General features: G+C 38.0%; 1 protein-coding gene across 1 annotated transcript; it reads left to right on the forward strand.

The window, feature by feature from the left end:
• The first annotated feature begins 6,380 nt into the window (after window positions 1-6,380).
• Window positions 6,381-6,745, forward strand: LOC127190954 (60S ribosomal protein L37-like). The gene has a single exon (XM_051148213.1). It carries the CDS (start codon window positions 6,414-6,416, stop codon window positions 6,705-6,707), a length of 294 nt encoding a protein of 97 aa, XP_051004170.1. The 5' UTR covers window positions 6,381-6,413; the 3' UTR covers window positions 6,708-6,745.
• Window positions 6,746-16,846: the final 10,101 nt, after the last annotated feature.

The raw sequence follows: 16,846 nt of genomic DNA on the forward strand, positions 1-16,846 counted from the left end.
CTTAAGATCAACAATTAATAAACGGCACCTCATGAAGCTGAGAAGCTTCTGTAAGGCAGGAGACACTGTCAACAGAAGAAAGCGACAGCCTGCAGACTGGGAAAAGATCTTCACCAACCCTTCATCTGACAAAGGCCTAATATCCAAAATATATAAAGAACTCAAGAAATTAAACATCACCAAACCAAAGAACCCAATTGAGAAATGGGGCTCAGAACTAAACAGAAAATTCTCAACAGAGGAATATCGAATGACTGAGAAACACTTACAGAAATGCTCAACATCTTTAGTCATCAGAGAAATGCAAATCAAAACTTCCCTAGGTCTAAGTTCAAGGGGATTCCATCTTACTCTGATCAGAATTGCTAAAATCAAAAATTCAAGCGACACCACATGCTAGTGAGGCTGTGGAGAAAAAAGAAGAGTCCTTCATTGCTGGTGGGAATGCAAACTTGTACAATCACTTTGGAAATCTATCTGGTGTTTTCTCAGAAAACTGGGAATAGGGCTTTCTCAAGACCCAGCTATTCCACTCCTTGGAATATACCCAGAAAATGTTCCACCACACAACAAGGACATATACTCAACCATGTTCATAGAAGCCTTATTCATAATAGCCAGAACCTAGGAATAGCCTACATGTCCTTCATTTGAAGAATGGATAAAGAAACTGTGGTACATTTACACTATGGAATACCACTCAGCTATTAAAAACAAGGAAATCCAGAAATTTGTGGACAAATGGATGGAACTAGAAATTATCATAATGAGAGAGTTAACCCAGAAGCAGAAAGACTCACATGGTATATACTCACTTGTAATTGGGCACCATCCCAAGGGGCATGTCCCACGAAAGTCTTCACTTACCAGAAGATTGGGGTAGATATGAGGACATCCTATTGAGACTCTAGGTAAGAGAAATATAGGAGATGGGGAAATAGAAGGGCCCAGAGAATCCTAGAAACCTATAAGAACATCTTGACGGGTGGATTAGGGCCTAGGGAGGTCTGCTCAAACTATTACACTAACCAAGGACAATAAAAGTAGTAAACACTGAACCCCTACTCTGATCTACCCAATGGTCAGGACATTTTCCAGTTATGTGGAGAGTGGGGACTGACTTTGACATGAACTCTGGTGCCCCATATTTGACCACCTCTCCTTGGTGGGGAGGCCTGATGGCACTCAAAGAAAGAATAATCAGGTCACCAAGATGAGACTTGATAGCCTATGACCCTATAGTCAGGAGGAGGTCCTCCTCAGACTTAGACCTAGGGAAATGGAATAGGGTGAAAGCCAGTGGGAGGGAGGAATGGGAGGATACTAGTGATGAGATTACAATTGAGTTGTAATCTGAATAAATTAATAAAATTTAAAAAAAGAAAGTAAGTCACATCAAGATAAGGGTCATACAAAGGATATATGTATATAAGTGTGTGGTTGCTGAGAAACATCACCTATAGTTAAAGACATGCCCTATAGAAATGACACATGTATAGAACAGAAGACTGAGCAGAGCACTGCGAGAGAGAAAAGTGAACTGAGTACAAATGCATACACTGCAGACAGAAACTCTTGCTATTTAATTATGTATCCAGGTCTGAGACATGAGACTAAATGTTCAAGTCAATATCCTAGGATCCCTGACAACTCATTCTTTTCTATGAGAAACAGAATATGGTCCAGCCTAAAAGGTATCACAAGGACACAAAGATGAGGTACTTGTGCAAGGAAAGACTATATTCTTAAATCACTCTGTCCTAGAGTTTCTAGTGCTGCAGTGAAACCTCATGACTAAAGCTCCTGGAGGGAGAAAGGTTAATTTGGCTTATACTTCTACATCAGAGTCCATCATGAAAGAAAGCCAAGACAGAAACTCAAACAGTACAAGAACGTAGAGGCAAGACTGATGCAGAAGTCATCTTGTCTTGCTCATCCTACCTTTTTCTTTTTTTTAATAGAAACCAGGACCATAAGACCAGGGATGATACCACTCACAATGGGCTGGACCCCCACCCATCAATAGCTAATTAAGAAAACACCCTACAGAATTGATATGGAGATACTTTGTTAATTGAAGTCCCCTCCTCTCTGTTGTCTCTAGCTTGTGTCAAGTTGACATAAAACCAACTAGCACACATCCATTGTTCTTAGAACAGAAGTATTCATATAGCAAATAATATATTACTCAAGAAACAAAATGCTTTCACAGGGCTGGATGAATAGGTTTAAATGTCAGAAGGGTCAAGTCCTTGATGTCCTTTTGTAAGTCTCTCTCTCTCTCTCAGCGTAAGCCTGGGAACGTGACCCAGACAAGCTTAGGAAAGTGACCCAGAAAAAAATTGAAGGCCAGTTTCAGTTTCTGAGATCAAGGTGGCCAACAGAGATAAACAATTTCAACTAAGGTAAACAAGTCTCAGAAAAAACCATCTGGAAATTCCCTGGAAACTCCCCAACACCCCTCCTTGCCAAGAATAGCCCCCAAGACCAACGACCCCTGCACTAGTCAATACCATTTAGACAAGCACCCCTAGCAACCACCAGAGCCAATCCTAACATAGGGCACATGGCCCCTCCTAACCTTTGTGGTTTTAGCCTTTAAAAGTAGCCTGTAGCAGGAACTCGGGGTGTCTCCACCTCTCGAGGAAGTGCTGAGGTCCCCTGATGCACGTCAGCAATAAACCTTGTGCTTTTGCATCAACACTGTGGGCCTCGAGTGGTCTCTTGCGGCGGCCCCCTACCCGAGTGGACTCTAGGGTCCAACACTTTAAATCTGTAGAAAGGGGCTTGGTACAAGCCCAGACCTTCAACATGAAAATGCTTGGGTAATGGTGATAGAAGTCTCAGAAACGTTGAAAGTATCCTGTTTGCCAGGACAACTTCTGAGGCTTTCTGTTGGAGCACCATGTCCCACAGCAGAGATCCCTGGAAGGAAAAAAAAAAAAATAAATAATGTGGTACAGTGAGTAGAGAGACAAAGTCGAAAAGAGTTATTTCATTATATAACTACCTGGAGGGTGAGAATCCATGTGGTTCCCCTGAGATGTTGACCACAGAAGTAAAATGCCTCCAGGCTTTTATTTTATTAGAAAAAACATAGAAAGAAATATTAAAGTAATATTATCCACTGCCATAATCAATACCAACTATCAGCTCAGAGTCTGCTCTGATCTTATGATTCTAGTGACCAAGAAATGCAAAGAGTAATGCTGCAGGCAAACCTAGTTGATGTAACACTTGGCATGTGAAAACACGTTTGCCACTTGCATATTGGTTTAGTTAGGTCTGGAGATGCCACTGATATGAAGAACAAACTCCAGGTGTAAGGACAAGCTGATTATAAAGACGTAAACCTAGGCAATGATGGCTCTGTTATCACTGCACACAGGCAGCTGAGATTTCTTGCCTTATCTTTACCTGTGTTTCAATGGAGAACCTCACATGTTTGCAAGGAGTCTCAGTGGTCAGCAATGTGAGAATTGAGATAGTTTACTCTAAAATCATTTGAGTGACCATGGCCTTGGAATATAGATTTAAGTTATCCCCAATTTCGTGCAGGCAGTTTCGTGAATTTGAATAGTTTTACCGAACAAAGTCATATATCAAGGCAAGATTCAAACACAATGGTTAGTCCATGAGAGAGGTGACATTCATAGGTGTGGGTTAGTGGAAACTGGTGGTCTCCTAAACTAATAGGTCACAAAGGTTTCTCTTGGTCATAAGATGTTGGTTTTGATGAGCGGTGGACAAGGAATGGCTGTTCCAGAGAACCAGAACTAGACCAAGGTGAGGCAATTAGGCTCCAGACTGCAGTATTCCAAACCCTAGTGAGTCAAACAGCCTCTGCAGCCACAAGTCCTTTTCAGGAGTTTTGTTTACATTCGTCACTATTAATATGTCTCTCTAATGGAAAAGAACCCAACCTTACCTTAGCCTCTTATTGTCTGTCTCTGGGGTTTATAGGACAATCCTGATTCCAAACCTTGACTTCTAAAATCACCCTTGTATCCTGCTCTAACTCAGGATTATCAAAGCACTGGGTGTAGGTGAGTAACCTCACTGCAGCCAGCTAGCTAGGTGTCTTTACTGAACCTCTGAAATGCTCTGACATCCAGCAACCTAGTGAATCCTCTCCTGGATGAAGGAGTGTGAGGCATCTCTACTCACCACTTTGTTGCTCAGAAAAGAATAAAGCTCCCTGCCCCATAGCCAAGGCACAGGGACTTTTTTCTGAGGAACTGACTCTTGGGTCCCTGACCTTCTGCAGGGACAGAGGCAGCGAGGGCACTTTGTTTGGTAGGAGGACATTTTGTAGTAGCAGTGTACCAGGAAAGCAAAATGAGCCGCACAGCCCAGCGGCAGATTTTTTTTTTTTTCTTTTTCAAATTTGCTCCTTTCTCTATCTGAATGTCACTCTTCTAATTAGGAAGCAGAGCAGAGCAGCTAGAGACCTTGCTTAGCACTGAAGGAAGCTTGCCTAACCCCTTTCCCTGACACAAGGAGCCGCCTGGAGAGCTATTAACAAAAATCTTTACTCTGATGAGAGAAACTTCAAAGGCACCAAATGAGGAAAGAGGTGTCGCTGGAAAAATGTTGAAATGACAAATAGCAATATTTCTGCTGACAAAAGATGAAGATGAAACAAATGTTAGAACAGAAAACATGGCTTTATTTTGCAAGCTCTGGCTGGAAGCTATCATCAAAGTCCTTAACTGAAATGAAAAAGGTGTCGATTTAACAGCACACTGGAGCCAACTTAGATTTCTAACGACAAAATTCATCTTTGAAATAACAAAAGCTTATAAAGAAGCAAAAAAATATATCAATGCAAAAAGTAAAGTATACGGTCCCAAAATAGCCTAGCGCTGAACGTTTGTTAGAGAGTGTCAGAGGCTCGAGCCACTTAGGGATCATCTGGGCAAAGCCTTTCATGTTCCAAAAGAGAAACTGGACACAAAGAGCTTTCCCCAACTTTCTCAAGGTCATGTAACTAGTTACTGACTTAGGAATTGTTAGAAACCACAGTATATATCACATATATCCCATCAAATATATTCATTTATGATGAAGCAGGATTCTAAAGGGTTGTGTCTACAAACAGACAGTTCCCCAGTTGTTGAGGCAGCCCTACTCAGGACTGTAGTTCAAGTTCGCCAGACGCAGTGACCTAATATTTGTCCTTCTTTCTTTGAACCGTGCTATGTGCACTGACCAGCGACTTGCCGAGACCCACCTCATTACCATGCTCACAGCAGTGCAGATGATTGCCTCTTTGGTTAGGATGGCTGACCTATGACAACAGAAGCAGAGAAGAAAGACTGTAGTGGCCAAAGTACAGCAAGGAAACAGTGTGGAGAGCTGACAAAGGCCTGATACATCCTAGAAATTGAAAATGGCAGAAAAAGAGTATACATAAAAGCAAAGGTAAAAAATATTTATGTTTTTCAGCTTCTACATAGTCTGAACAAGAACTGTTAAACACAGATGTCTCTGCATATGCTAGCAAGCTGATGCGAAGTTCAGTACTATGGACATATTGGAAAGTTTCAGCCCAGGGTCTTTTACCTTGTCTTAGGTGAACTTTAGCCTCTGGAATAGCTATTCTCTTTATACATCTTTTTCTCACCCAGCATCCTATGACTAATTGATAAAAACCTTTTGAAAGTTATTAACTTAGCAGATTACTAGCTTCTATCAGCCATAACTCTAAGACTATCATCAGAAAGCATCAACCCTACAGAAAAGCTTTCCCCATCTTGCTATAACCACCTCTCTAAAAAACATGTTTTAAACTTGCCTTGATTTGTGACTATTTTGTTCTGTAAAACACGACAACTTCATGAAACTGCCTCTACAATGGTTCAGGAAATTTGGAGTAAACGAATTCTACCCCATGGCAAAGTGTGTGTGTGTGTGTGTGTGTGTGTGTGTGTGTGTGTGTGTGTGTGTGTATTTGTATGTATGTATGTATGTATGAGAGAGGGTGGAAATGAAATGTCTAGAGATAAAAGCCTTAGAAAAGGAAAAGCATCAAGTCACATCAAACGTATTCAGATAAAAATATTCTGAGAATAGTCTCCAGTGAATCCACTGATAATAAAGAAATATTGTTCTATATAACAGAAAAAATAGAATGCATTATTTATGAAAGATATTTCTTACAGAGGCAGAACATACAGTGAAAAGACAATTGGCATAAAATTAATTGCTCACCCTCCATTTTCCTGATATCTGTACTTTCCCAAGCCACCACTGTAACCTTTTGTCCACTGGGACTCTCCCCTTAAAGTACAACCCCATGTTAAAAATAATTTAAGTTAAACAAATATATCCTGTAAGATTCTTTATTTTATCAGGTTTAAAAATGGAGTTCTTGCTCTTCCGGTCTCTTTGGCCTCGGCGGTAGAAGCAAGATGACGAAAGGGACGTCATCCTTTGGGAAGCGTCGCAATAAGACGCACATGCTGTGCCGCCGCTGTGGCTCCAAGGCCTACCACCTTCAGAAGTCGACCTGTGGCAAATGTGGCTACCCTGCCAAGCGCAAGAGAAAGTATAACTGGAGTGCCAAGGCTAAGAGGCGGAACACAACCGGGACCGGGCGGATGAGACACCTAAAAATTGTCTACCGGAGATTTAGACATGGATTCCGTGAAGGAACAACACCTAAACCCAAGAGGGCAGCTGTTGCAGCATCCAGTTCATCTTGAAGATTTCAAGCAGCCATAAAATAAATGCTCTGGTTTCAAAAATAAAAAATAAAAAAATAAAAAATAAAAAAATAAAAATGGAGTTCTTAAACACTCAACCAGCTGTTTCTGTCCTTCTTTCTGAGGACACAGTACCTCTGTCATTTCTAGGTGTATCTCAAGTTGTTTGATAATTATATCAGTCCTATGTCAGTGATGTGCATCAGTTGATAAAAACTAGCATCTACTTCTAGTTACTTTTTAAGTGGAAAGAAGAGGAACTTTTTCCCTTCAGTGTTGCCAGTATTAGCAAGAAGGAAAAAGAAATACTCTGAAAGCCTCAAGGTCTCTTTTGTTTTTTGTTTGTTTTTCAAGATAAGATTTCTCTGTGTAGCCTTGGCTGTCCTGGACTCCTCTGTAGACCAGGTTGGCCTAAAACTCACAGAGATCCACCTGCCTATGCCTCTGAGTTCTGGGAGTAAAGGTGTGCACAACCATACTGAACTCCAAGGACATTTTCTGTGTCCTGAAGTGAGGTCAAAGTTTAAATAGAGGATATGCACATCTAAACAGTCCTAGCCAAAGTGTGACCCTGCCTGCCACTGAGACCCATCATTATCCTCCATCTTATCAGGTAAGTCCGGGGAGTAGTTACAACTGTGTGAAATATCTTCCAGAACACAAGTTCCTCTGTGGCTGGTACCCTTTTCTCCTCCCGACAGATTCCTGGGGCATTCCCAGTTCTTTGGGATTTATTGTTTCAATACTTTGAGAGTCAGATTGAAAGACACAAATGTCTCTTGAGAACATTTTCCTTTCTGGCAGGCCTGTTACAATTCTCTACTTTCTACTTTAACTCCTTTAAAAAACATTTTTTTTTTAATTAATTTATTCTTGTTACATCTCAATGTTTATCCCATCCCTTGTATCCTCCCATTCCCCCCCCCCATTTTCCCATTATTCCCCTCCCCTATGACTGTTCCTGAGGGGGATTACCTCCCCCTGTATATTCTCATAGGGTATCAAGTCTCTTCTTGGCTACCAGCTGTCCTTCCTCTGAGTGCCACCAGGTCTCCCCCTCCAGGGGACATGGTCAAATGTGAGGCACCAGAGTACGTGAGAAAGTTATATCACACTCTCCACTCAACTGTGGAGAATATTCTGACCGTTGGCTAGATCTAGGTAGGGGTTTAAAGTTTACCGCCTGTATTGTCCTTGGCTGGTGCCTTAGTTTGAGCGGGACCCCTGGGCCCAAATTTGTGGATAAATGGATTGAGCTAGAAATGATCATAATGAGTGAGTTAACCCAGAAGCAGAAAGAATCAAATGGTATATACTCACTTATATCTGCATACTAGCCCAAGGGGCATGTCCCACAAAAGCCTTCACTTACCAGGAAACTGGGACAGAGGGGAAGGCATCCTATTGGGACTCTAAATGAGAGACGCATGGGAGAACAGCAAAATAAAAGGATACAGAGGGTCCTAGAAATCTACAAGTAGGACAATATGATAGGCAGATTTGGGCCCAGGGGTCCCGCTCAAACTAAGGCACCAGCCAAGGACAATACAGGAGGTAAACTTTAAACCCCTTCCCAGATCTAGCCAATGGTCAGAATATTCTCCACAGTTAAAAAACATTTTTATTCAACTTTTATTTCATTTTGTTTTTTTCAAGACAGGGTTTCTCTGTTTAGTCTTAGCTGTCCTGGACTTGCTTTATAGACTAACCTGGCCTTAAACTCTCAATGATCCACCTGTCTCTGCCTACCTCGGTGATGGGATTAAGGACATGCACCACCATGCCCGGCTTTTAATCAACTTTTTATTTTTTGGACTTAAAATATTATTATTTTCTTTTATATCTTCTTTTCCTTTTCCTGCCCTCTTCCATGCCTTCTATCTTTCTCCCTCTTAACCTCATGAGCTCTTTTTTAAAATTGATATTGTTACAAAGAAACAAACACACACACACACAATGTAAATGTAAATGTAACTTTCTCAGTGTATTTAGTGTTATATATATGTATATGATTTCAGGCCTGGTAGTTGTAGTGGATAACAAAATTGAGGATTCATGGAGGGGTATTATTTCTCCCAATATCAGCATTCTCTAGTTGCCCTTAGTTATTTATTTATGGTTTGGGTTCCATGACCAGAGCCAAGCTATCCTACCATGGCACGTCCTGAACATTCCAAAATAGCTGGAGCACAAGAAAAACAACTTAAACCAACTATATGGAGATAATAGAGGTCCTTAAAGAGAAAATAAAATGAATAATTACCTTAAAGAAATCCAGCAATTGAAAGAAATTGATAATTTTTTAAATTTCAGTTGTGTTGACATTTATTGATAAATTTCTTAAAGAAAGCCAAGGAGAGAGAAAAGTTGAAGGAAGCAAATAAAACTGTTCAAGATGTAAAAATCAAAATAGAAGCAATAAAGAAACAAGAGATCCTGGAAATGAAAAATTTAAGAATTCTAACAGTAACTACAAAGGCAAACTTTAGCAGCTGACTACAAGAAATGAAATACAGTGTCAGGCATTAAAGATGTGATAGAAGAAATGGGTACAGTGGTCACAAAAAGGTTGAAACTAAAAATTTCCTGACACAAAACATCCAGGAAATCTGGGACACTATGAATGGACCAAACCTACAAATAATAGGAATAGAGGAAGCAGAAGAATACCAACTCAAAGGCTCAGAAAATATTCACAACAAAATCATAGAAGAACATTTTTTTCTAATCTAAAGAAGGAGATGCTTATAAAGGTACAAAAAGCATATAGAACATCAAATACATTGGACCAGAAAAGGAAGTCCCCTGGCTACATAACACTCAAAACACCAAATATACAGAACAAAGAAAAACATAAAAAGCTGCAGAAGAAAAAGGCCAAGTAACATGTAAAGGCAGACCTATTAGAATTACATCTGACTTGTCCATGGACATTCTAAAAGCCAGAAAGGTGTTGACAGATGTGCTGCAGCCTCTAAGAGACCACAAAGGCTACCCCAAACTACTATTCCCAGCAAAACTTCCAATCACCATATATGGAGAAAATAAACTATTCCATGATAAAGTCAAATTTAAATAAATTTTATATATAAAATTCACAAATGGTGCCTGAAGGAAAAAATTCAAACCATGGATGTTAACTACACACATGAGAACATAAGAAATATATAATATCATACCACCAGACCCAAAAGAATGGAATCACACATGCACAAACATACACACTATCAACAAAACAACCAAAAGCAACAGCAGCAGCAGCAGCAACAACAACAACAAATAAACAGGAATTAACAATTAATCATTGGTCATTGTTATCTCTGACTTCAATTCCCAAATAAAAATACACAGATTACCAAATGAATTTTAAAAAAGGACCCATCTACCTGCTGAATACAAGAAATATACCTCAACAAGGATATCAAGATAATATCAAGAATAGACATTACCTTAGGATAAAGGGTTGGAAAAAGATAATCCAAGCAAATGGACCTAAGAAACAAGCTAGTGTAGCCATTTCAATATCTACCAAAATATACTTCAAGATAAAATCAATCAGAAGAGATTGGGGAATGACACTACATATTCATGAAAGGAAAAAACCAACCAAGATGATGTTTTAACTCTCAACATCTATGTCCCAAACACAACAGCACCCACATTTATAAAAGAAACATTATTACAGGTTATATTACATATTGACCCTCACACACTGAGAATCAGAGATTTCAATACCCAACTCTGACCTATGGACAGGTTATCAAGACAAAAATGAAACTCAGAAATGTTGATGTTAACTAGCATTACAAAGCAAATGAAACTAACAGATATTTACAGAATATTCTATCCAAACACAAAAGATCATACCTTGTTTTCAGCATATCACATAACTTTCTCCTAAACTGACCACATACTCTGACAGAAAGCAAGCCTCAACAGATTAAAAAAATGAAATAACACCCTGCATCCTATTAGAACATCACAGATTAAAGATGGATATCTGCAACAGCAGAAACAGCATAGCTTGCAAATTGATGGAAACTGAACAACTGTCTACTGAAAGAAAACTGGGTCAAGACAGAAAAAAAATTAAAGACTTCTAGAATCTAATGAAAATGAATACACAACATACCCAAACTATGGGGAAAAAAGATGACAGTGCTAACAGGAAAGTACATAGCACAAAGTGTGTAAATTAAAGAAAATAATCAGAGAGATTTTATACTAGCAGCTTCATAGCACACCTGAAAGCTCTAGAACACAAACAAGTAAGCACATCTAAGAGGAGTAGATTGCAAAAAGTAATCAAACTGGAGGTTGAAATTAATGAAATAAAAAAAAAAGAACAACACAAAGAATCAATGAACCAAGAGTTGGTTCTTTGAGAAACTCAATAAGCTAGGAAAACCCTTACCCAACTTAACTGAAATACTGAGAAAGAATATCCAAATTAACAAAATAAGAAATGTAAAAGGGGACATAACAACAGATACTGAAGAAATCCAGAGAATCATAAAAAACATAGTTTAAAAACATATAATCTACCAGATAGGAAAATCTAAAAGAAACTGATAAATCTCTTGATAGGTACCACTTACCAAAGTTAAATCAAGATTATATAAACAATTTAAATAGACTTATAATTCCTAGTGAAATAGAAGGAGTCATTAAAAGTCTCTCAACCAAAAAGAGACCAGGCCCTGACAGTTTAAGCACAGAATTCTACAAGGCTTTCAAAGAGTTAAAGCCAATACTTCTCAAATAATTGCACAAAATAGAAATGGAAGGAACACTGCCCAATTCACTGTATGAGGTCACAGTTACCCTGATACCCAAACATGTAAGGACTCAACAAAGAATGAGATTTACAGACCAATTTCCTTTATGAACGTAGATGCAAAAATACTCTACAATAGTCACAAACCAGATCCAAGAAAACATCAAAAAGATCTTTCTCCATGATCACATAGGCTTCATCTCAGAGATTCAGAGATAGTTCAACATGATAAAATAATGTAAATGTAGTCCACCATATAAATAAACTGAAAAAAAGTGATCATCTTACTAAACATTGAAAAATTCTTTGACTAAACCCAACACCTCTTCATGACAAAAATACTGAAGAGATTAGAGATACAAGCAAAATGTCTAAACAAAATAAAAGCAATTTATAGCAACCCTATAACCAAAATCAAATTAAATGGAGGTTGACTCAAAGCAATTCCACTAAAGTCAGGAACAAGTCAAGGTTGTCCATTATCTTCATTCAACTACTCCTCTGCATAGTACTTAAAGTTTCAGCTACAGCAGTAAGACAAACAGTAGGATTAACACAGAAAAAGGATCATCCTCCCAAAAAACAGTACCCATCAAAATTTGTACACAAGTCTTTATAGACGACCTTCAAAAGACTATTCTCAATTTCATATGGAAAATTAAAATCCAGGATATCTAAACAAATTCTGAACAATAAAAGAACTTCTATAGGTATCACTATCCCTAATTTCAAGTTGTACTACAGAGCTATAGTAATAAAAACTGTGTGGTATTGGCGTAAAAACAGACACATTGATGAATGGAATAAAAAGAAAACACATACATAAAGCTACACACCTATGGACACCTGAGTTTTGATAAAGAAGAAACACATGATAGAAAGTAGAAAGCATCTCTAATAAATGGTGATGGTCAAACTGGATGTCTGAATGCAGAAGAATGCCAATAGATCAATATTTATGACCCTGCACAAAATTCAAGTCCAGGTGGATCAAAGACTTCAACATAAATCCAGAAACAATGAACCTGATAGAAGAGGAAGTGGGGAACAGCCTTGAATGCATTGGCAGGGAGATAATATACTTAACAGAACCCCAATAGTGCAGGCACTAAGGGAAAGCATCTCATTATTAAGTCTAGGCTGACTTTAAACTTAGGAACCACCTGACTCAGTTTCATATGTGCTAGGATTACATGCCAGTGCTACATTGATCAGCACAATTTTGTTTTGGTTCTTACCACCACCACCTCTTTTCTCTGAACACTATTTCTTTGAAGACATTGCAGATTAACCATCTGGTAGTTTGTTCTTTATTGTCCCATGGTGCCAGGAATGATGTATCCTGGTTGGTTTGATTTTATCCCACGTTGACAGAAGAAAGATACATTGAGTTATACAGAGGATGGAGACAGACATTAAGGAGTTAGTGTCACTGAACTCTTTAGGCCAAATTCAGCAACTAAAATATAGAAGAAGTAGTTCATAGGTCAGATATGCCTAATGTCCATTCTGTTTCTCTTATAGGTAATGTGCTAGCATCTCAAGAATTCTTTTTAGATTCCTTTGTCAAAACTGTACTTCTGTAAATTATTAATAAAAAATTTAGTTACAAGATTTTACAAAAACACAAAAAATCAGCCACAGAGCTTTGCGAAACAAAGCCAACAAGAGGAAAGCTATTTTGGGAATTACTCCATTTCAAAAGAAAATTCTCAACAAACTATAATTGGAGATGCCTTCAACCTGGAAAAGGACATTTATGAAAACTTCTTTCTAACCTGACATCTAATGATGAGAAATGTCATACTTTCATCTCCAAATCAAAAAAAAGCATGATGTGTGATTTGGTACTTCTGGTCAATAATCAATCCAAACAGACAAGAAAAACAAATGAAAATTATCCAGTTAGGAAATAACAAGTGTTCTCTTTATCCAGCAACATGAAACCCATAGTTAAGCTACCTACTGTGACTTACATGTAAACTGTCATCCATAGATTCATATGGTTGAACACTTGGTATTCAGCTGAGATGCACCTTGAGATGGGCCTAGCTAAAGTGGATAGGTCACTGCAGGCAAACCTAGAGCCCCTTATCTGTGTCTACATTTTGTCCCCCTTCACTTCCAGTCTGCAGATGCAATGTCACCAGCCATTTCATCTTCCTCCCTCTATTCTATGCCTTCTTAATTATGATGGGATAGTGTTGCCTTCCTCACAGTGATAGGGCAGGGCACCCCCTCTAACTGAAGCCAAAGTAAAATTTTTGTCTATTAAGTTCCATAATATTATGTCAGTATTCATCAAAGACACAAGATAAGTAATAAGTTATTAAAACTAATTTTTTTCAATATCTGCAGAAAACAAGTTTGAAATTTAATAGCTAAATGTATTTGTATACTAGTGACAAATAATGAGAAATCAAAATTAAGTGAAACAACAGGATAAGATGAAAGTTACTAAAAATAAGTGTAACTGTAATTGTGAGAAAACTATATGTTGAAAACTATAAATAGAATGCAAAGATATGAAAAACGTGAAAATGGAGAAGCATACATTATTCATAGATTGAAAGATGCATGCCATTTCACTCTAGATTTCTGAAAATATCAATGCAATCCTAATAAATAACCCAGCAAGCTGTGAAACAAGTAGACAATCTTAGAGAAATTCAAGATCCTTAAAATAAGAAAAACAGTTTTCAAAACATAAGCATAATCATGCAAGACTTAATTGTGTTCAAATACAGTAATAAGATCATGTGTTGGTATCGGCATCAAGCTAGACAGGCAGATCATACACATGGTCAATTGATTTCAACATAGACACTAGTCTAGCTATTACAAAGGATGTTCCAAGATAAACAACTCAAAATGGATCCTATGCCTAAATGTATATTTGAACACTACTAATACTTCTGAAAGACTCACAACTAGTTCTTGAAAGCTTGGGTTGAATGAAGAGTTCTAGACTGATAGCAAACACATCATCCATCAACCACATAATACATGGTACTTCATTAAAATTAAACTTTAATTTTTAAAAGTATTTTGTGAGAAGAAAGGCTAAGACATGAACTGTAAAAAAAAAAAAACCCTACAATCCACATATCTGATAATTTCTTTTCATTGTATTTCTCAATATATAATATAAGTATGCATAATATGAGTGAAAATTTTTAGGAGATATTTTCCCATGGTGGAAAATACTGAACCTGACAATGTTTTTAGAGAAATGTAAACTAAAACCATTAGGACATGTGACACTTTATGTAAAAGAACGTTGATAGTTAAACATATTTTGGTTAGCTTGTATAGCAACTACATCTTTTGGATGTTAAATGGAATGTTAAATGTCAAAAACTACTTAGGAAAACAAATTGGAGGCTCTCTCTGTCTCTCTCCCTCTCTTTGATTCTCTGTCCTGTCTCTTCTCTCTCGCTTTCTTTCTCTGTCTCTCTCCTTCTCTCTCTCTCTCTCCTTCTCTTCCTCTCGCTCGCGTCTCTCTCTCTTCTCCTCAGGGAAGGAGGCTCTCGTCTCTCCGCCTCTCTCTCTCTCTCTCTTTTTCTCTTCTCTTTCTCTCTCGCTCCTCTCTCTCTCTCGCGCATCTCGCTCTCTCGCTCCAAATCTCATCTCTCCTCCCTCCCTCTCTCTCTCTCTCTCTCCGTCGGCTCTCTGACATGGTATATTACTGAGTAGCTCCTTGGCCTGGAATTTACTAAGTAGACCAGGCTGGCCTCAGACTAACAGAGATCCTTCTGCCTTTACCTCCTCTACTAAGTGCTAGAATTAGACATGTGCCACCATAAGAGGCTTGGTAGTTCCTTTATGTTGTACCTGCACCTCCCATATAAGCAAAATATTCCAATCCTTTGTAGTTAGTCAAAAGAAATTAAAGCATTAGTAAACAAATATGTGAACATGAGTGATCTTTAAAACTTTATTTACAGTAATCAAACCTTGACAACACTGCAAACATCCATAAGATTATGAATAGATCAACAAATTATATTATGTCTAAATAGTGACATATTACATAGAAACAAAAGGAATAATTGGTGTATATATTATAATATATAATATAAAGTAATGAAGGAGAATCTAAAAATATGTTCAGTAAATGATAGGAACATTACAAAAATGGAAAGTATTTCACAACATAAATTAATTAGGAAGCATATCAGTGGTTGCCTGAGAGTGGGTGTAAGTGGCTGAAACTGAACATAGGGTGTGGAATTAAAGGTTACAGAGCCCAGTGAACATCACAGAAGAAGAGGCAAGAAGACTTTAAGACCTAGAGGACCCAGAAGTCTATTGTGAGATTGTGCTTTCTAGCTAGGACAGGAAAGCTAAACAATGAAATCTCAACAACATGCCTACCTAAGAAGTCTCCAACAGTTGACATCCTAATGTAGACAGAGAAAATATCATGGGGCCACACCTTTGATGAAAAACTACAAACAATTAGCAACTGCTGAGAGAGTGGGAATTAATCTTTGCCAGGGATGGACCCCAGGATTGATTATCTTATATTGATTGGTCAGCCCTAGAAACAAATGCAAGCAGGGAACACTGAATTGAATGGACTCAGCAGTTTGCATTTGTATATTGATCCACTTATATGTATATGTAAACAACTATGGTTAAAGATGAGGGAGCTTTGATTTTAGAAGGTGGACATTGGAGCCATAGGAAGGTGGAGAAGAAAGGGAAAATGATAACAATATATTTTAATTACATTTTTTAAATTCTTTAAATAAAAAAGAAATGTTACAAGGTTTCCAGAGAAAATTAATTTGCAAGTGTGACTGCCATGTTCTGTGCCTCAAGTATGCAGATGGCATCAGCGGTAGATGCATATTTCAGAACTTACTTAACTGTGCAATCAATTATTCCTCTCTAGCCAATTATACCTCATGAAAAGCATAATTCCAAATTATAGATGGACATCAGACAAAAGTTCACAGAGTCACACTTCCTAGTCTTCTGGTTAGGTTATAACCAACCCTGTATTGGAAAGCATAGTCCCCAAGATGAAGGTGGCCTAAGGACACATTCTGTACAGCTTGGTGAGATTTAATGAAGAACTACAGTGCACACAATTCGTGGAACTGTCAACTGAGAATAAAGCAGAGTCAAGAGTCACCATTATTAGTCTACCTCATTAAACATTAATAGAACTGCAGCAGTTAGTATACTGTAATGAACGCCTAAGTGTGAGAGTAAGCCAGCTCAACGTTTGGGAGATCAATTTGGATGTCTTATTATGTTCCTAACATATTATGCCAACAATATTTTCATTTTAGTAATATTGATTCAGAAATTAACAGTGTGATCCAATATTAAGAATATTCAACACAGTTGT

Source organism: Acomys russatus, chromosome 6 (assembly GCF_903995435.1).
Source record: "Acomys russatus chromosome 6, mAcoRus1.1, whole genome shotgun sequence".
NCBI lineage: Eukaryota > Metazoa > Chordata > Mammalia > Rodentia > Muridae > Acomys > Acomys russatus.